The sequence below is a fragment of the Ceratina calcarata genome, unplaced genomic scaffold, assembly GCF_001652005.2.
Source record: "Ceratina calcarata isolate Rehan_Ccalc_2016 unplaced genomic scaffold, ASM165200v1 scaffold399.2, whole genome shotgun sequence".
Lineage (NCBI taxonomy): Eukaryota > Metazoa > Arthropoda > Insecta > Hymenoptera > Apidae > Ceratina > Ceratina calcarata.
In genome coordinates, this window is record NW_017163310.1 from 191392 (window position 1) to 212609 (window position 21218).

Below are 21218 nucleotides of genomic sequence, written 5' to 3' on the forward strand. Positions count from 1 at the left end.
TAACTTCTTCTGGATATTTTATACGACATAATTAATTGTCTTCTATTTTTCATTCCATTTTTATCGGACGGATTCCGTGTTTGCTCAAACTGATTAATTACACTACTTAAAAGAATCCACAAATAATTAATCACATCCGATTATTGAGATGTTAATATGGTAATAACTGATTAAAGGCAATTTATTAAACAAAGCGTCGTTCCGCTCGATAATAAATATCGCGTCCACTGGCAATGTATTTCGTCGCACGTTAATTAACGCCGCCGTCTCCTAAATGAATTTGGAAAGATGCACAAGAAATGCACGCGTAGTAGTCACCCATCGGGCCGGAACCTCATCGTCCTGGCAACGTTTCAAACTTCGCCGCTGGGTTATTTGTTAATTACAAAATTGAAAATCGTCATTTCAATATTAATTCTGATCAAATTGTGGAGTAAAGACGACCGTTAGGCAGAAGCACTCTACTCTAATTGCTTGATCCTTGTTATGAAGATATTTAGGTCAGTGCTTGACTTCGGAATTCGTTTGACAAAAATTGACAAAAATTTTTTTTTAATTTCGATGTCGCAATTATACTTTCAGTTTTAAGAATAATGTTTATGATATGAAATCAGCTAGGATTGAATACGAAATCGAATGATTTGCTGGTTTGCTATTAAACGAAATGGATTCCCGATGAATGCCCGTTCATGGAGCTATCGGCATACTTTCGGGTTCGATTAATTATTCGAGTGTAATCGCGGGAACACACTGCGGCGGTGACATTAACATTCGCGAATTACATTAATTAATACCGAATCGTTACTCCTTTGAAACGACAAACAAAGAGACAGGCCGTTTAACTCGACGTTTAATTTCACGAAAATCACGAGAACGCGTTTTCATAATTTCGCCGAGCGATCAAAGAGGCTGCCGCGCCAGCAACGGGAAAAGAGGGGAAGGTGGGGAAAAAAGAAATAGATGAAACACGTTCCATCTGCGTACGCAGATTTTTCGCTGGGAAATCTGCGAGCTATACTCCTCTGTGAACCATTCTAAACGTCACAGGAATTCCTAAAAAAAAAAAATCACGTCCTCGTGAAACAAGGAAAAGACTAGAAAAGGTGTCCTGCAGAGTCTGTCGAAAAGATTTACAAAATACCGGAGATCTTCGAACGAATTCTTCTTCCATTGCTTAATATTTGTTTTATCAGCCTGTTTTCTCCTATCGCTTTCGTTTTTCATTCGTCACCACGAAGAGGCTGTAGGGAACGTGGCTGTCAGAGCTGTAGAGCATCCCTTCTACGCGCGACGAACGGGGGTAGGAAAGAGAGACCGGGTGCGAGGAATGGAACGAGTATAAGTAAATGATATCAGTTCACACTGGGGAACCTACTATGCAATGAATCCAATAGCAATAACTGTATAAACAAAGGGTGAACGTGCGAGGTGCAAATGCGAGTGAGAAAGGCTGCGAGAAAGGTGGGTGCGAAAGGGGTTGATGCTGGGAGGAAAGAAGTGAACCTCGCGGAGACGTTGAAACGCTGTCTTGTTCATTAATACAGAACTGCGTTACGGAAAATAAATTAAAAGTTCTATCAGCAATACTCGAAACATTGAAAGCATTATTAAATTCTTAATTCATTTACAATTTACAATCATGTTAATAAGAAGGTACCTAATTATTTTCACATGAATTATCAGTCTAATTTTACAACGAATGAAACAATTATTTTTTAAACGAAAAAATTTCTGTCCGATCGGAGGATACGATTTAAAGAAAGGTCAGGCGAAACGTTTCCTCGTCTCCAGCAAAATCACGCAACACTATACATATATAAATAAAATAAAAATGGATGCATATATATATATATGAAAAAGTATATATATATATATATATATTATATGTCAAGAGATATTTATACTAGTATTTTAATAGTTTAGTACATAATGCAATATATATATAAATATATATATATAAAGAGAGAGAAAGCGATTGTACTATATAAACGATAGATAAGAAAATACCGAGGCGCTGTACATACATACACACATAGAAAATATTATTCTATATATATTATATACATACATTGAATATATGACTAGTGATTACATAGATAAAACAGAAAAAAAACACTATTGTATACACTGGCATATTGACATAGACGAAGAAAAAAAAAAAACAACCGACATGTGAATAGGTGAAACTAATCTAAACTGGAAATTACCTATAATAAAACATAGGTATGAGTATCTAGGTTTAAGGCGAAGTTTATTATATATATATGTATATGGGGCGTGGCGTCTGCATATAAATAATTATATGTACGATATGCATACACAATAAGAGGATGCATAGGCATTAAAACTACGGGGGACGTCTGATCGTAATTATAATCGTTATGACGGGGGTTACGGCGAAGGGGGTGCAGGTGAAGAAATAATAATTGTGAATTAACAACCTAGCGATGAGATATAATGAAGAGAGACAACATGTTGATGAAATTTTTAGGTAGAAACTATATATATATATATATATATTATATATATATTTGATTGTTTGTATATTGGGCACGAATGCTCTATTATTTTACTGTGATCCGTGTTTTGTACGATTTTCAAAGTCACACCGCACGTACAGGATCGACGTAAGCGTTGATGACTCGATCAGTGATTACATTCCTCGCATAATGATCGATCGGTCGATCGCTTTTGCCTCCGGGCAAATCGCATCCAGTCTACGTCACACCGGCTGTGGACACTTGTGCATTGAATCTAATTCGTTTTGATATTCTTGCACAATGCCTTCTGTATTTTATTTTATATTTAAATATGCATAAAGATCCACAGTCTGTCAACATTTAATTAAGCCGCAACAGACACAACGACTCGCAGATTTGTTCACACGGTTTAATAATAGCTATATTTTGTTCCTAGTATAATTTATAAACGAATATTGTTAATTATCCCGTTACATGATGCTGGTTATCATTTATCTTACGAACAGCGAAACACTGCGAATAAATTTGCGAGTTCCGACGACGCTCAAGTTCCTTGATCCAGAATTCGATTTTTTATGCAAAACGAAACACGAGATATACGAGACGATTGATCGATGGATCGCGCGATGCAGCGGCCGGTGCTCAGAGACAAATTATTCTAGCCGCCCTTAAAAAACCGTATCGATCGCGGGGGTTGGACCTCGCGAGGGAAGAAAAAAACGCTAACGTCGACCCTGGGAACACGCGTCTCGACCAAAAAGAAATGAAAAAAAAAAATGAAGAAGATTGCGTAAACCCACCTTTCACGGGAATTCAGAGCTTTTATACTACGCGAATTCCATTACATCGTGTTCATTCTTGCACACCGCGGCTTTCCATGGAATTATCGTCGCTGCAAGAATCGTCCTGGCGCTTTGAAATAGAAGAGGAAAAAAAAGCTCGAAGAAACGTGAAACGAAATCCGCGGCGCATTGTTTTATACTTCGTTCGGAAACGTTAAAGCAAACGAACGAAGATGCTTGCAAATTTCCAGTTGGCACTCTTTGTCAGAGAATATCGTCGCTGATTCTAATTGCGACGATGATCCCGGCGAAGGCGAGCAGCAAGTGCTTCTCGGCTGCGTGGTAGATGGAAACGAAGGAAATTACTTAAAAACGGAGAGGAAAAAAAGCAAACATGTTCTATCATCTCGCAACATTGAGAGACGACGTTCGGACACTCGATTCAAATAGCGACGTATCGTATTCGCGCTTTCACGCTTTTGGCTTAATGAAAGAAAAATATTATATACGAGGGGAATGAGAGGACGCTGCGAAATGTATACGGAGAGAGAAGCTGCTCGGATGTGAGAAGTTCGGTTTCGGAGCTAACCCTCGCCTCGGTGATGTGTGTGAACCAAGGATTTCGGGTGATCGATTCACGCGCGGGGACCAGTTCGACGGTAATTCAAACTTCACTCAATTTTTTTTTATGGAATAACCTGGGAAATATCTGATCTCATGAATTATTGATTAAAATTATTTTACGCGTTATAATCTTTCGGTTAGTCTAGATTCTATTCAGTATTTGTGGCATTCCATCCCTGATTTTATCTTCTATAAAAGTTCATTGCCTGATCGTTCGATGTTGATTGAAATGTTACTTTTTCTGTTGCTTGAAAAATTAACTTGTTGATATATCGTTGGTTACGTTTACACGTTGTTGATTGAATTAGGTAATAAGGAGATTCAGATAAGAATCTGAGTCTTAATATTGTTTCACTTATAGTATTCGATTGTCACTTGATTTCATAAATACTGAAGTGCAGTGATCAATTTTTTTCAACGATAAATCGTATGAGCATTCGTAGATCTGTATCGTTCACAGTTATAGATAGATAGTTAAAAAGAAATTACAGGGAGGAAACATATCGTAATAGAATACCTAAACTTATATTGACATATCAGAATTTTCCCAACACAGTCAGTTTGATTTGAAATCGTGAAGCTTTTTAATGCCAGACTTAATTCAGTAATAGTTTCCTAAGGACTAAAGCTTTCATATTCGACTCCATCAAAGTTCTCATAATCTCTTAATTGAAGGAGAAACTTTGTCAAGTTTTTTTATAATCTGATAATTAAAATTAAAGTTCATGAATAAATGGAAAAAAAAGAAGGTAGCTAATTAGAAGAAATTAAAGCACGTAGCGTGTTATCAGCTTGTTATACGAGCGTTATCAGCTCGTTCATGGAAACGGTTCGAGTTATCGACGATTCCGAGTTAACTGTGGATATTTTTTCAATCGCGGAAAGAAACAGAATAGTTCACCGCGGAAGCTCGCGCCTCCACGAACTTGCGAAGTATTTCGAATTAGGTAAAAGCGTATCAGTGAAGCATCTCGCAATAATTCACTGTCAAGGAAAAGTTCATTCACACTCCAGTCAATCAATCGACACCAGTCGCGATTGCTTCTAAGTTTCTCGGTTTCACACTTACCGTTCGGTTTTTCTTTCTTTTTTTTTTTTATCTAAAATACACGCGTGTAATCGTGATAACGAAGGTCAGGGATGAATTCACCTGGCGCCGCCCCAAGTCACGCCTACCTGCGCAATTCAAAACGTGGCCAGGCACGCCTACGCGTGCATCGACACGCTGCAACCATCCCACCCACGCGAATGTTTAGCACTCGTGCTGCAATCACAGGAATGCATACATTTGCTAGAAGAATCTAGCGAAGCCATAAATTGAAACAGTAAATTATAACTGATTCCTAAATACAAATATCTTGAAATAGTTTACAGTTTCAAACGAGATTCCAAAGATTCCTAAAAATCATTTATTTCCTTCGAGTTTCTTATTAAAACTTGTAGATTTTATGACTTTTATTTCAATAATTACCAATTTAACAACCGAACATTATAATTAAAAATAAGAAGAATATTTCACAGTTTTAACAATTGCAAGCAAACAGTTGATTAATGTTTCCTAAATTTCTGCTAATTTGAACCCGCATAGAAATGGAATAGATATTCGGAAACTTCTCTTGCAGATCCTAAGAACTAATTGGCTATTAAGAGTTGGTAGATTTATTGGAACCGCAAGGAATACTTGTGGATGGTAATGTACAAGTGGAAGGTTGGCAGCGTGAGCGTGGGTGTATGGGTGCCGAGGGTGGAGGGTGGCAGGCCTACGCCTACCACCCTTGTCCGACCGATCACGCCAAAGACTGCTCCTACTACCCCAGTTCGAGGCGACGCGACGCGCGTTTCGCGAGTTTGCGGAGCGGGTCACCCGGTGACACGTTCCTTCCTACCCACGTTCCCATCCCGTGCCCACGAACGACCCGTTTCACCAACGTACACTACCGCCTACAAGTATTCAGACCATTGAGAAAAATTGTCACTCGTTTACCCAACTTCCTCGGTGGGAACAGATAAACGGATTCTTTACGTCTTAAAATATAGCTTTCACTGGTCAGTGATCTCGAGAATTCTTATGAACGTGAAAAACGAGAGACGTTAGAACGCGTGAATCGAATAAGTTTAGAACAATAGTAGATTCTGTAGTAGTCACGATTTGACGGTTTCGATTCGCGTTTATTAATTGGAAAAGCGAATGTGAGTTATTGTTTAACGGCATTGCCGGCGAGCCGTACGTTCGTTTCCGTTGGAATAAAAGAGTAATAACTCGTTCCACTTATAAACGCATCGATTCCCGATAAACAAATTAACAGAAATTAAACCGAGGACGAATGTAAATGGTATTCAAGACGTTTTTCTCATATTTAATTCGTGCAGCACGCGTACGATTCGTTCTATAATTGCTACCTTTTGTCATTAATCTTTGCGAAAAGCTTAACGATTCAATTGTGTTCATTTAAATCAAAAGATTATATTCCATTATGCTAGTTGAACGTGAAATACCGTCTTTATTAATAATTCACATGACTGGAATAAAGAGCTCCTCGTTTTTAGCATACTATTTGAAAATGTCAACTTTCTTGATTCTTTGCAAGCTACGATTCTGAATTTCTCAATTAGGAATGCAAATTATTTCTAGGACGAACGTAGAACACGGTTCTAACCAGTACAAAATGAAACCGGAATGGAAATTGCGTGGAAAGATGTACAAATAATTTCAATGTTAGTCACAGCCACTTTGTGTTAACGCGAAACGAATTGGACGAAGTCGCATGAAAGCGAACGTTGCGAAAGCTAAGGATACCAAGAAATAATTGCCATGTTGATCATTTTCATGCACTCGTTGCACATTTTAGAGCCATCCTACAATGAAATTGTCGAAATGAGATATGCTAGCTCGCATTCTTTCCATATTTGCTAACAGGATTGAAAGCCCGATGAAACTTCGATTAAACGAATTATAAATGTTGAATAGAATCGATGATCGTCATCCTATTTTTATCTTTGAGTCACAGAGTCAAGATCCATGAATGCTCATTACAAACGATAAAAGTAGAGGCAAAAAATTCGTCACGAATCATTTAATACGTCGTAAGAACTGTAGAGATTAAAAATAAAGAATAGCTACAAGGTTGATTAATAATAGTCGAATTGTAGGATAAGAATTTTATTTATTAAGAAACCCTTTGATTAGATCTGATGTAGTGTGCCTTTATTAGGTTGGTGAGGTAGAGAGTATATTAATTGACTGTTAACGTTTTATAGGTAGTTGATAAAAAGCATGTATTGGTGTACTGAATAGTTAAGTTGTTTCCTTTTAGGGTAAAGAATAATTGAATAATTTAAACACTTCTGCTGTGATTTGATAATACATGAATATGATATCAAGATTCATCGTTTGAACATTCTTACGATCATTTGCTTAATTGAAAATTCAATGAAACCAAGTGACGATTAGTTTCGAGGACTTGACTGCATGTTGAAACATGTTTAGCTGAAGAATCACTATTTTTATAAGAGGACTGTCAGACCATTTTGCACATTTACATTAATTAATAAATTAATTAAACGGTTGAACTGGTCCTTTCAAAGGAGCTCGATCGCCTCATTCACTTCTCAGTTCGTTCTTTCTCGTTTGCTCCGGATACCCGCAGGAACACAAACGCGAACAGTTAAACACAGGTGTACACGTATGAATACAATACCCATAAACGCGTAAACGCAGCGAGGAACAAAACTGTTACCAATAAAAGTTTCTCCGTAGGAAACAATTCTTCGTTTACATATTCCCGCAAGGGATTGCGAGATGTAAACGGATTATCATTCGATCATCGGCGCTTCGATTGGTACGATTTTGCTGTTCACCGTATGCGCGTTCAGATACCTTGGAAAACCAGTCTGTAGATCGGAATCTCGCATAGTACTAAAAAGATCGGATTGTATAACACTTAACTAAGCTTTCCCATAACGATAGATACCTTGTATACCTTACTTAACGTTGAGATTGAACGAAAGGGAAAACGAGAGAAAGAGCGAGCGTGCGAGAATCGTGTGAGAAAGTGTACGAATGGAAGAGAGAGAGAGACGGTGAAACGATAATAGAGAAAGAAGAGAGAGAGAAAAAAAAAGAAAGATTAAGGGAGGAAGCGAGACAAGTGAAACGCAAGGGATGAGAGATTGAGACGAGAGGAACCTACGAGTTGTTATGTTTTCTACACAGTAACGTTTGTACCGACTTCATACAACAATATTTGTACCATATTAACGATAAAATGGAAATGAAGTTATTACGTACCTATACAACATAGGTTTACCCAGATGCAATAACTTTTTTAAACGGTATTTAAATGAAAATGATAAGAGTAAAAAAAAAAAAAGATGGAGATAAGACGAAGGAAGACCAAGCCGGAATATTTTTCATACACTCTCTTGTAACGAAAGTCACGGCGACCGCGCGACACACCGCGCGCGCCGTGACGCCGCAATCGTTTCGTTTTTGTGTGCCAACCGACGAATACAATTTTTGTAGAATTCAATTTTGCTTTGCAGTCGCCCGAATCTCTCGGCCGCGATTCGATACCATCGCCGTTTCCGAATAATGTACGCATTGGAAGAAACCGGGGGAGTACGGATATATGATAAGTGATTGAGGAAACCGTGTACATTGTACGTCGTTCCGACACACCTCGACGCCCAAAGCAGCACTGACGTCCGAAATCAATCGCTTCGACTTAATCGATTCACGAGTCTGAGACGATTAGAGAGACTCGTTCACAGAATTGCGCGTGTAGCTAGTTTGCCTCGGTCGCCTCTCTCTCTGTTTTCTTACTCAAATAACTGTCGTACGATCATGCGAGACGCAACAACGCAGCTATCCAAGTTCTCCATCGAGTAATTTAATTTGTAAATGAATTCATCACAGGAAAGCCTTCTGTTACTCTCGTCACTCGCTTCATGCAATTTCTTCATTTTTTCACGAGAAAAGAATTAGAAGAATTATTATTCAATTGCTGTCGTCGCGAAATCTGTCGATGCTTAACTGCGAAAACAATAACCGGCGCGAAGTATAAATTGAAAAATAGAACATGCGGGAGTTCCCGAAGCGTTTAAAGGATTTATCTAGCCGTACGTGTCCCACTGTTCGTTTCTCGCGGACGGTTGACAAGTTCTTTTCGCTGCAACCGTTTCCGAGACGTGAAAAGTACACGAGCCGTGTCACGTACGGTTTACGTCAATGGTTCCGACGAGCCACGAGGATAATCTTCGCGTTACACCTCCACGTGTCACGGTTCACGTTTTATTTTCTGACAATCCTGACGTAACGCCCGATTTTCAAAGCGATTTCATTTCGAAACAATCCTCAATTAACTCGCGATCATCAATTTCCATATTAATCGAATAAAATTCATTCATACCAATAATGCGACAATGCAATTTTAATATTTCATTCTCTTACACGAAGGTTCTGTAATTTATTACATTAATTATGCTTCGTCAGTTTTATTTTCACATAATTAATATCAATTTTAATCGCACGTTTCTTAATCATTTCCTGTCGGATTAAATTTGTTCATTTTATACAAAAGATAATATTCAGACTGATTGCCATGTCCATGGATAATCTACAGTTTTGAGAACACCCACGTGCACTCAGAGCGTTGCGTGATCTGCTTAGAACACTCGAAGGCGACCTTGCTGATCTGAGATATTGCGATCGGTGATATCGCACGTATATGAATTATTATTAAAATGCGATCATCGTTAAGTGTCGAAGCTAGTAAAGTTGTTGCGTCTCGCGATCCAGTCCTCTGTCAATCTTTAGCTAACGCTTTGGTCGAGCGTTGAAAATAATAAAAAAATGCACAGAATGAGTCAATAAAAATATCATTCGTTTATTAAATGAGTTTGAGACGATGAAGTTTAGTTTTTGGAACGTACACACGTTTCCAAGAGCATGTTTTAATAAAATTCTAATTGATTCATTCTACGAGTGATTAATAATTCAATCAAGAGGAACGCTAAAGCATTGAAGAGAGGACAGGAAGAAGAGAAGAGAAACGGTGTTCCGAAAGCTTGTGCGTCCTTCTAGCGTCCGTACCCGCAATAACCCGCAGTTCTATCGTCTCCAGGTGCTAAAAGTGCGAAGAGAGTAAGCAAAAACGAAATGCATAAACGTGTGCGATCGTTTTTTTTAGAAGTCTCTTCGAACGAACGAGGAGGGTCTATGCGTTGTGTTAAAAAAAAAAAAAAAAAAAAAAAGAGAGAAAGAAGACACGAAAACCGAGGAATCGCTTAAAAGAGAAAAGCTCTCGTGCACGCACAGATTCCACACATGTACATGTACGCAGCTCACGATACACATACATAATTCTACATATAAATTGTCCATCGGTGCTCGAGCCACCGCGATTTCGAATGAAAGGGAGGAAAAAAGTAAAATAGAAACAAACAAACGAACGGAGAACAAGCAGTTTCAAAAACGAGATACGTGTGCGAAAACGTGCGCATAGTTTTTTGCCGTTAGTTGCGGACCCTTTCTGCGCTAGTCGAGTTTGAGAACAGTGGGAATTAAAAAAAACAAAAAGAAAAATGAATAAAAATATAACCATTTGTTTCATTGCGTGATAATCGACGGTTGAAACGCGTCGGATGGAATTTTTCGCCGCGAGAATTTCGCCGAGGCCCTCGCATCCAGCGCGTTTCAACGCGGACGAGAAAGAGAACAACAGCAACAGTAACGATGTGTATGTAATGGATTAGAAACGTGGATTAAAGGGGAATAAAGGACCGCGTGGCAACGTGATCTTCGGGAGCACATTTCCACGCGCGGCGCGGATATCGAAATTTCGATACGAAAAAAGAAAAAAAAAAAGAAGACAAAACAAAGTGGATGTCGACGAATTAGAAAAATTGATTAAAAATATAGAAATTGGAGAAAAAGACTTTGTCCGTAATTGTTCACCACGTTGACACGCGTACTGAATCATTATGGGTAATTACTACCGCCTTGTTTCGTGTAAAATGATCGTTTTCGTTTCGGTTCTTAGGCGAACGAATGCATATCATAGTTGTAAATTAACGATTTGTGAAATAAAAGCTGCAAACTGTTTGTGTTAACAATAGGTCACTGAACCTGTTACATTTATTCTTTTCTGTGTTCACACGACCTTTTCCAGTTTGAGCCGCTTTGTCGCTTTGCCGTATTCAGTGTTTCCTTTTTAAAAACAATTTGCAATAATTTCATTACAGTATTGGGTACCACTTAGGATAAAAACCGACACGATCCTTGTCAAATATATTATCGTTTCTCATTTGATTTTCATTTAAACGTTCCAATTTTTAACAAACATGACAAATGTATATGTACATATATCAAACTGCTGATTCGATGCCCATCACGATAAAACGAAGAAATGATACACGGCGAGTATGCAAAATTATTGGTAAGTTCGTCTTACTTTGCAAATCACATCTTATACAATAGTTAGTAAAAATCTTTCTTTGGTAACAACGACAGTGTTTTAAATCTCTGTATCTGCATGCCGTGTTCTTAGCATCCCGTTTGCCATTGAAACATGAGAACAATATTCAGAATAACCGTCGCATAAAACTCCGCTGTGTCTGCTTACCGTAAAACCGAATTATCATTATTTCCCATAGTACACTTTTATTAATTTTTACATCAAAGTTTTTACCGAGAATAAATCCTAACCCAAGCGATTCCAAAAGGCACTCTCTCATCCGGTACTTAGAAGTACAATTAGATTAATTAAATAACGAATCGTTTCTTTCGGTGACTTATCAGAACCGAATGATTGCAGGTATCGCTGGCATTGGGTTTGGACGCAGGGGGTTGGGGCGCCCTCGTGGAGCGGACGAGCGGCGGCGGAAGCGGTTCCCTGTTAGGTCACGGCGGTTTCGCCAGTCTGGCCGGCCTGGCCCGTCGCTGCGGCGTCTGTCTGGCCACGTTCCCGTCCGCCTGGCTGCTGGAGCGGCACGCGTTGCTCCAACACGCCGGCCAGGCCAGCGACGACAAACCGTTCACCTGCGAGCAGTGCGGCCAGCGTTACCGCTACCGGTCCGCGTACGTGAAACACCGAGAGCAGAACCATCGCGCCCGTCTACCCGCCGACAAGCTCTTCACCTGCGACGTATGCGGCATGCAGTTCAGGTATTTAAAGTCTTTCAAGAAGCACCGGCTGAACCACGCGCTAGAACGACTTCAACGAGCCCCGGAGCCGCAAAGCAGCGCGCTCTCCGTTTCCGCGGCGGCTGAGAGGAGCGACCAGGTGTCCAGCACCGGGGAACCGTCCCAGGTGGAAACGGGCAGCGACACAACCACGAATCCTGGGGAGGAAGAGACGCGGGCCGGTTTCAACGAGAACGCGTCACGCGAGGAGAGCGTCTCCGAGACCGCCAGCGTTCACGAGAATCCCGGTGACGCCGTCGAGGTGCAGATGACCGAGGCTCCCACCAGGAACAGCGGCTCGGTTGCCGCGGCCAACACCAACGAGGTCGGCGACGCCGACGACAACGCGGTGGACGACGACCGCTCCGAAGCCACCGAGGCCGTGATCAGCCTGGCGCGCAGCTCTCACGAAGTGGATAGGCGCGAGCGACGCTTCGCCTGCCCGTTTTGCGGTAAGTGCGTTCGCTCCAAGGAGAACTTGAAGCTCCACGTGCGCAAGCACACCGGCGAACGACCGTTCGTTTGCCTGTTCTGCGGCCGCGCGTTCGGCGGTAAGAGCGACTTGACCAGGCACCTACGCATCCACACCGGCGAGAGACCCTACCACTGTGAGATGTGCGGCAAATGCTTCGCCAGGGCCGATTATCTGTCTAAACATCTCACCACGCATATACACCAGCGTTAGAGTTTGATACGCTCTTCACACTTACTGCTACGATTTCAATATGCTTAATTCGACTACCTGTGATTATGGGAAAAGTTCGCTCTAAGCTCTAATTCAACGAATCGTTTTCATCCTGGAGTACTATGATATATTGAATTTCAATTGAAGTGCTTTTACAGTACGAATATTATGTATTGAATTTTACGTAGGTATCTAAAAATGAAATGGTAGAATTCGGTATAAAATAGCTTTTTCCAATGATTGGACGTTTAGGACGCTTTTCGGTGACACAGGTATTGACGATGGCAATATCGATCGAGCAATTTCAATTACACAAGTGGAAGAACGTGAAACAACTGTCATTCAGAAGGGTTTCTCGATGAGGAGTCTGTGTATATGTTAGCCCAAGCGAAATGTCCGTTCTATTTAAGCGAAAAGTATGAGGAATTCCGTCGGAAAGTGTAGGAGTATTTTTAAGGTATAGTCTAATTGTAAATTCCGTCATCGAATCCATCCTTGGCTGGGTTCGTCGCTCTCCGAACCAGGGAGAGGAGAATTTAGAAACGAAGAGGAAAATCCATCCATCCGTTGGTCCACCAAGACGAGTCAATTAGGGAAACGAGAAGAGACGAGCGACCGCGTGGAATTCTCGCGCATGGAGGAAAATTAAACTCGAGGGTTTTTACATAACGTTAGTGAGAATATACTTGTGATAAGGATTCGAAAACCAAAGAACGACCTGCGGCGAGTAAGGTGACGGCTATTTATATTACGTGTCCTGTACTACCCATCAAGTCTCAGAACATTTTATTAAAAGACAAAATTCAGTTTGCAGTATATGCATAGAAATCTCAAAGAATAACTACAGTGTGGCTCAAAATTTATATCAATTTTTCTATATCGATGTATATGTTGAATGCAGATCAAAATTTAAAGAAAACTGAGATTACGAAGTCTGTTAAAAAAAAACGTATCCAGCAATAATAACACCTCTGTTACTTTTCAAATTGAACAAAGTGTTCTAGGACTCGTGAAGGGGAATTCTATAAATTGTCCTTGCACCAGTTCCTTACGAGAAACATTATTCGGTGCCTTGGACAGACGACCGAGTACACTTTTTAAAAGTTTATCAAAACGTAGCAATAAACCGCGTTATCAAACATTTTCGTTGCGCAGCCGTCACGCAGCATGCAGAAGCCGCGAGATAAGACGTGTTACTCCACGGTCCTTCCAATCTCTTCTTAGCCAATGTGTCCATTTTTGCTGTCTACGTGTATATACAGTATACAGAATGTTCTCTGACGGACAATCTTCCAATATTGATTAATTAAAAAAGTAATGAGAAATCTCACGTGAAGATATCATTTTTTTATTTGATTATATACCTAATTATTTATCTGATAATTTGATCATACGACTTATTAGTTGAACTATTCCACTGAAGAGACAGTATGAACTTCGTTCATTGTTTTTGTAAAAGTTGTTGAATAGTCCATCTGTCAGGGGATATTCTGCAGATGTAATGTCCCTGGTCCGTGTACATGCACTATATAATGTATATCGATAAAAATATATCGTCCAGCGAAAATGCGCGAGCGCAGATCGAGAGTGCCGGCTCATTCTCCTGGGAGCTGGTCTCGCAAGCTCGTTGAATTTCGAAGTCCCGAGAGGTCCAAGGATCCAAGCACGCTTTCAGTTGTCGCACTAGTTATCGAGATCGACCCATAAACTCTGGTCGGAGTTTGCGATCGAACAGTTGCAGGTTCAACTATCCGTAAGCCACTGGCCAAAAGTTTTATAATCGCTAGACTGCGAATTTTTATGTAAAAGAGGACGCGTCGATAGAAATTTCCTTCATGCATGGAACTTATATTTCATGTTTTAGTTTGCCAGTTTTTTGTGTAAAATCCACGGTCTATTAATGTCGAATGAATGATAGAATTTATATAACTATGAAAATGAATAATTATTCTTTCCATTCGATGCTGTGCCAAAATAATTTGTTGCATTCTATCAAGAAATTTATATAGAATAAAAAACAGTTTGAATTCTAAGGATGAGGGATAAGAAATCGAAGATGGATCATCGCCTGGACGGTACAATATAAACGATTCGGCGTGTTATTCCGTCTTCTAAAATAGACATTAAATTAAGAATAAGTAATGAACGAGATCTATTACAAACGTGCCGTCCCAGTGCCAACTATCGTTTACTTTTTTGTGAAAGTTAACTGCATAGCTTCCTGCCGAGTCTACGCCGTCCTGGTGATCGATAGATCTTCGATGATCTCGTCACAAAGTCGACAGAGAGAGCCGTTCGATCGCAGATTTAAATAATAAACTGAATATTTTATTCATGCCTGGAACGTGGGATGCGAAAATCGTGAATGATTGAAACAGATGATTCTCGTATATTTTATTCTTGTACAACTCGCCTCGTTTTAGGAAATGCTGTGATTTCGTGATCGTTGCTCAAACATGAAACCAGAAGTGATCACTACTGAGACATCCTTTACTTTTTGCATTTACCTGAGACAATATTCTTTGTTCACGTTAGAGAAAATGTCATTTGTGTGTCACACCAGATTTTGACAATTGTTTCACAATAATAAAATTAAACCGATGAATATGTACAATTAAAAATGCGAAGAGTCAAATGATCTCAGAGGTGTCACGGTTTCGTCAAGTTCAAGTGAAATCTTTCACCCGAGTATCCCACGTTGCAGTCCTTCGTTTCGTTCCGATCTTTAAACAAGCTACCACGAAGGAAGCTGCGAATTCGATCTCGTGGTCGATATGCATGCAGAAAACGACAACTGGGAATTGAGCATTGCTTGCGAGGCCACCCCCGATTTCCGTTGATTAAGCGTTTAGTCGTTTAAGTAGCTAGATTCACGACGTACTCGCTGCTGTATATGTTAAGTACGTATTTGCGAACAAACGAAGTCGAATAACGAAGGTGCTATGAAGGAATATAGGGGTTGATCGCGGTCCGGCCAAACAGACGTCCGCACGAAAGAGCTCGACGATTTTTAATTAAAAGATATATCCATTTAGATCGAGTATCTTCACTTTGCAGTTATAAAAAATCGAGAACTTATTATTGATACAAGGAGTACATGAGATAGAGTCAATCAGCGTCTGTAAGAAAACGAAGCTCTGCTCGGAACGGACCGGTCCATCGCCGTGATTACGTCTGTTTAGTATTATAAATTACGTATAATACATTACATTTAGTATTATGTAAGTTTTACAAAGCAAGATCGCGAACGATGGTTAGCGAAACCTCGCTGACCCAATAATAGAGCGAGTCGAGAAACGAACGTAAGCCAACGATTAAAACGAGGGGAGAAAAGAGGCGAGTATAGAGAACATGTTCAACGAATGTCAACGAGTTTCAAACACATACACACATACAAAGGGCGACGGTGTTAAAAAGAGCGCGCGTAGGGGAGACAGGAATGAATCGAAGGAAAAGGGAAACAGTGGACGAGGCCGCATCGCAGTTTAGGCTTCGTCCAGGCTGACTCGAGAACGAGCTCCCGTCTCGCGCGCGTGATTAACGATCCGAAGGATTAAGGAAAACAGTTCCATGACGCCTGACGCCTCTGTTAGCTTTTATACGCGCGCAGAGCCAACAATGTCCGCCAACGACCCGCCGCCGCCGCCCCCTACGTTTTCACCGGCTATCACGCCAGATTTACTGCGTTATGGACGGCCGAGGGAAGCTGCAAATCGTTCTGTCACCGAAAGACCACGACTGCGCTTGACGTTTCCTGTTCTGCTCCGCTACACTCGAGTCTGCCTCGAGGATCGCTCTCCCGTTCACGCGTAACGAGACCGCGGTTCCACCCATCGTTCTTACTTCTCCTGTTCCAGATTTTTTTCGATAGGACAACCCGAGGTAACGACTGGCATCGACGATCGACGTTCACGTCTATCCCCGGTTTAATTACGATGACGAACGAAAGACATACGAAACGTCGATATCTGCTACAAAATCTCTCAATTGATTTTCCCACTAGAATATTTTATACGAAGCTGTTTTTTACATTAGCCCGTCTTTTCACGTAGCTTAATTGTGATATATTTTGGCGATTTTTTAATCGAGTCACTACGAATATGATACTAATTATACATATACATAATAATGGTGCTAATGAAGATAGAAATTCCAACGTCCTCTCAAATTCATTCTTTACATTTCTAACGGGAATAACATTTTTTAATCTGTGATATAGCTACGCTACGCTATGTTGAATAGAACAAAGTATTTTATTGAATTTTATAGATTTTCAATCCGAAATTCTGCTCGATTATTACACCAAAGATACCAAAAAGAGATGAGTAATTGCCCAACGAAAAATAAGTATACACGTGTGCCTCACTTAAATTGAATGATATAATTTTTTTAAAATCACCAAATTCTTAATTGATAAATCAGATTACGTTAATCGCAGTTTTCAATTTAAGTCAGACACGACTTGTACACGTATATTCTTTAATCTGTGATACTAAGATTTTTAGCGATAAACATATTTATTTAGCGTAGACTAGTGTATTTAGATGAGTTTAGCATAAAAATCTCCAAAGAAACGTTAGTTCCGAACCTTAGTTCTATGTTCAGCAGGTATGGTTTATTCTGGACACCGTCACCAGTTACGATTACCAAGGTTTACACACAAAACGGTGTTATATTGGTAAATATTTCCGGCTAATACACGGGCAAATATTTGCGCCGCTAGAAATTGTTGAGGAGATAGGTAACGTACCGTGGGCACGGTAATAATAAGGGAAATAAATAAAAGCACTCGTTGCGTAAAGTGTGCTAAGAAAACATGTTGAAATTGCGCGATAAACGCGGACACCGTGGACGCGTTTTATTTAGTTTGCCTGAAACGAGTGTTACCGTATTTTTATTTCATGCCCCCGAGCGCGAAGCGCGCGTATATTTTTTACAGAACTCAATCAGTGATAACCGGACTGCAGGTTTGTATGCACTCCGAGAAAAATATGAGAATAAACGTGTAATCTGCGAAAATATGTAAAATGTTTGTACAAGGAGAGGAGCTATTTGGTATTTTTCAAAAATTCGTTTATGAATCTAATTTCGTATAAGAACCTGCGGCCCGGTGATAACGGGCGTCAGTGATATTTTACAAACTGCAACGACTTGTGATAACGTGGAAATGCCGATTCGAATTTTAGCTAGTTTTTATTACGCTAGGTAGTCGTTTGATTTACTGTGATAATAAAATAGTATTGGATGATACGACCAAATTGTACAATAATTTTTGCGACAGTTTCATCGTGCAACGAAAGACGGTTCCTTAATTAGTAGAAGATATTACTAACACGGGAAGCACGTGAAGAAGTTTCGATTAATTAGACAAGTTTCATTTAGCGACGTAAAATTAGTCTACTGCAAATTCTTTGGCGGTGGTCCCTTTGATGGGGATCAAGGGGCGAAGATCAGTTCCAATTTTTCGTATCGCACAGTTGGAATAGCCAACAGCTTTGAGTTCTGAAAGCATTTTATTTTTGGCCAGTCCGCACTCGACCCAGAAACCAAAAACCCGCGAAGATTCTCCCGATAACCTTTCCGCGACGACACGGTAAAACCCCTCGTGTTCCGAGAAACGCGTGCATCCGACAAACAGAGAGGAAAAAACCGGAGATGCTTTACAGAAAATAGGGTGAGTCGCTCCCCGTGCGTTTTCAGTGCGACGGCTGTGTTTTCTTAATGAACTTCAACATCATTAACAGTTTTTTACATATCTACACCCCGTTTTAGCATGTACATGCCTCTGCTTTAGCAACTGATATGTATAAACGAAACAGTATAAAATGGCTATGGTTTATAAATCGACCAGAGAACTTCTCGTGCACGTAGAGACGATATAAGAATAGTCGAAAATAAAAGTCAAATTTAAGTGATTTAACGCGCTGCTGTTTGAAAAATCGTGAATTTCAACTCGCATGTTAGCTGTTCTTTTGCTACGGAGAGATTTTTATTCACTTGAAACGGCGGTGGCCAGGGTAGGGTCGCGTCGATATCGAGAAATAATACATCGGGTCCTCGTTTTAAGTCGCCGGAATCGAACGTACGGCTCGGTTTCTAGGAATCAATTAATTGCAACGCGACGCGTGTGCACCGAGACACGGAAAGTACACCCCATCGCATAAGTCCTGCGAAATCAGCAGTCAGATAACAAGATGTAAAAGAGATCCGATTTCAATTCATACAAAATCGTCAAATTCAACTGGAGACATTGGTCATGCGTCGATATTTAAAACACGATCGAAGGTTTTGTTCAGATCGTTCAAATTAAATGAAACTAAATTTTTCGCCTAAAAATATTTGATCGAGGCGTCCTAAAACTTATGCTCGGGGGTGTACGAAAGCTGAACATGGAGAACGCGATAGGGAGCGTGCGAGCACGTTAGCTCGCGTGATAGCCAGCCGTCCTTCAATCGAAGTCGGTAAAACGTAGGTACCTTACCACCGAAATGTGCACGGCCATAATATATTCAACGCGATTGTGTGTCCCGGCGCGGCGCGGAGCGAAGGGGATCGCGAGCAGTTCTCGGCCTCGGCGCAGACCTCCAGGGGTGGTTTTTACCTAACGATTCTGGCCGAAGTATTTAAACACCGTAATAACATTTCGGAAGTACACACGGTCGGACTTCCGTACAAAACATTTATCAGTTTAATAAAATCGAGGCAAACATTTCTGTTATCGTGGAAATATCGAAACGTATTTTTACGTTACGGATAAAATTCGGAATCTACGCGCAATATACGATCGTTTCATCGATCAGCGTAATAATAAATACTGAAAAAAATATCAAATAATTTTACGAACCTCCACCGATGTTATCAATCGAAACCGTTCGGCGTCACATCTTAAGGACATGGTAGGCGAGAGAACGCGTTAAATGTTTGCGTCACGTTAAGTAGCGGTGTCGATAATTAACGTGCTAGCTGTGATGCACGCCTTCGACGATGCATTATTGTCTTTACGTGTACACAGCCAGCTGTCAGGACGCCGCACGTACACACCCCCATACGCAAATCTTACATCGAATGCGACGTTCACAACAAGAAATAGAACAATTTTTATTAGATATTCTTCGTCGATGTTTCGCATTAACGAAACGTAATTAATCTATTTTCGAAATCGATTTAAGTACGACAATAATTTACACAGACCTCTTTTATGTTATACCCAGTTTAATTCTACAGAAAGAATTCGACGTAAGTTTGACTCGAGTGAATTGCACAGTGGAGCAACTCCAGGCAGTCGTGGCGGACTACATAATAGATAGAACTTGAATCTGAATTTATAGAAAGATAATCCGGGTCTATAGCCGTTAGAGGATAAAGCGGCATCAATGGACAGGCGTTATGGAATGAATTGGGCATTTTAAACCACGTTTAAAAAGTTATAGCTACCTATACAACACCAAGTAACATATATATATAAATATACAAATTCTAATATATATATATATAAATATATATATGATGATGATAATATTATATATATATGAAAATATATTTAATGAATGTTCCTATATTTATACTATAAGTACGTAATAAGTGTATTATATTGATATTCGGTGGCGATTTCAGATTTTTACCAAGCAAGCAACAAAAAAAAAAATATTAAATAAATGTCTGTTTAGATGGTAGCCGTGAGATCGGTTTAATTTAAAAACAGAAAACGAATCGGAAGAGTGCGAGAAGACAGATTTAAACAAAAGAGAAAAGGGAGAATGGAATGAGAGGAAGAGAGATTAGACGTAGCGAGAGTTAGAAAAGAGAAGGAATGATCTGTAAAACTGGATGCTGTACGAAAATCGGTTTGAATTCCTATCTCGTAAAGAAAATATGTTGTTAACAATCCCTCGTTAATTCTGACTATTATGGCTTTCGTAATGTCGATTAATCATTTTCTCATATTCATTGCAATTGGTTCGAAATTTTGTGTCCAGTTGCGCAGTGAATAAAGCGCTGAACGAATTCGTTCAACGCGATTCTTTGGGTCCGAGGAAGAACCGATTAGAAATGGGTTTGCGTGGGTTGGCGACGAGGCGAGGGTCTTCCTATACTGACTGAACGATCAGATGTGATATACGCATAAGAATTAATTATTGATAATTATTTACTCCATTCTTATATGATATATGATACGTGTAATTAAATATTATTAAATATGGTTACGATATACAAACATTATATCTATATATATTGTGTATAGGTAGATAGGAACGTATACAATGTTTTTAACTGGTTTATCTATGTTCCGAATATGCTAAGTGTATATTTAGGTGGAAGGTCTCTCAACCGTTAATGTTTAATCGATAGAGACCGAGCGAGTGATTAACGTCCGCGACGGAACACGTAGTCCTCATGACGAAAATACGTACCGCGGCCTCAAATATTCGCGCCTCTCATTATTAATCTAACATTATCGACTTTCT

The 21218-nt window shown here is 40.0% G+C and overlaps 1 protein-coding gene across 4 annotated transcripts in view; it reads left to right on the top strand.

Moving 5' to 3' along the window:
• The window catches only part of mamo (zinc finger protein 628-like), a 57322-nt gene extending 37082 nt beyond the window's left edge, over positions 1–20240 (top strand). For all 4 annotated transcript variants that reach the window (XM_018027039.2, XM_026814797.1, XM_026814799.1 and 1 more), the window contains exon 4: positions 11701–20240. In XM_018027039.2, coding sequence (XP_017882528.1) covers positions 11701–12753 — 1053 coding nt within the window. In that variant the 3' untranslated portion in view covers positions 12754–20240. The remainder of the gene's footprint in view (positions 1–11700) is intronic.
• The last annotated feature ends 978 nt before the right edge of the window (positions 20241–21218 follow it).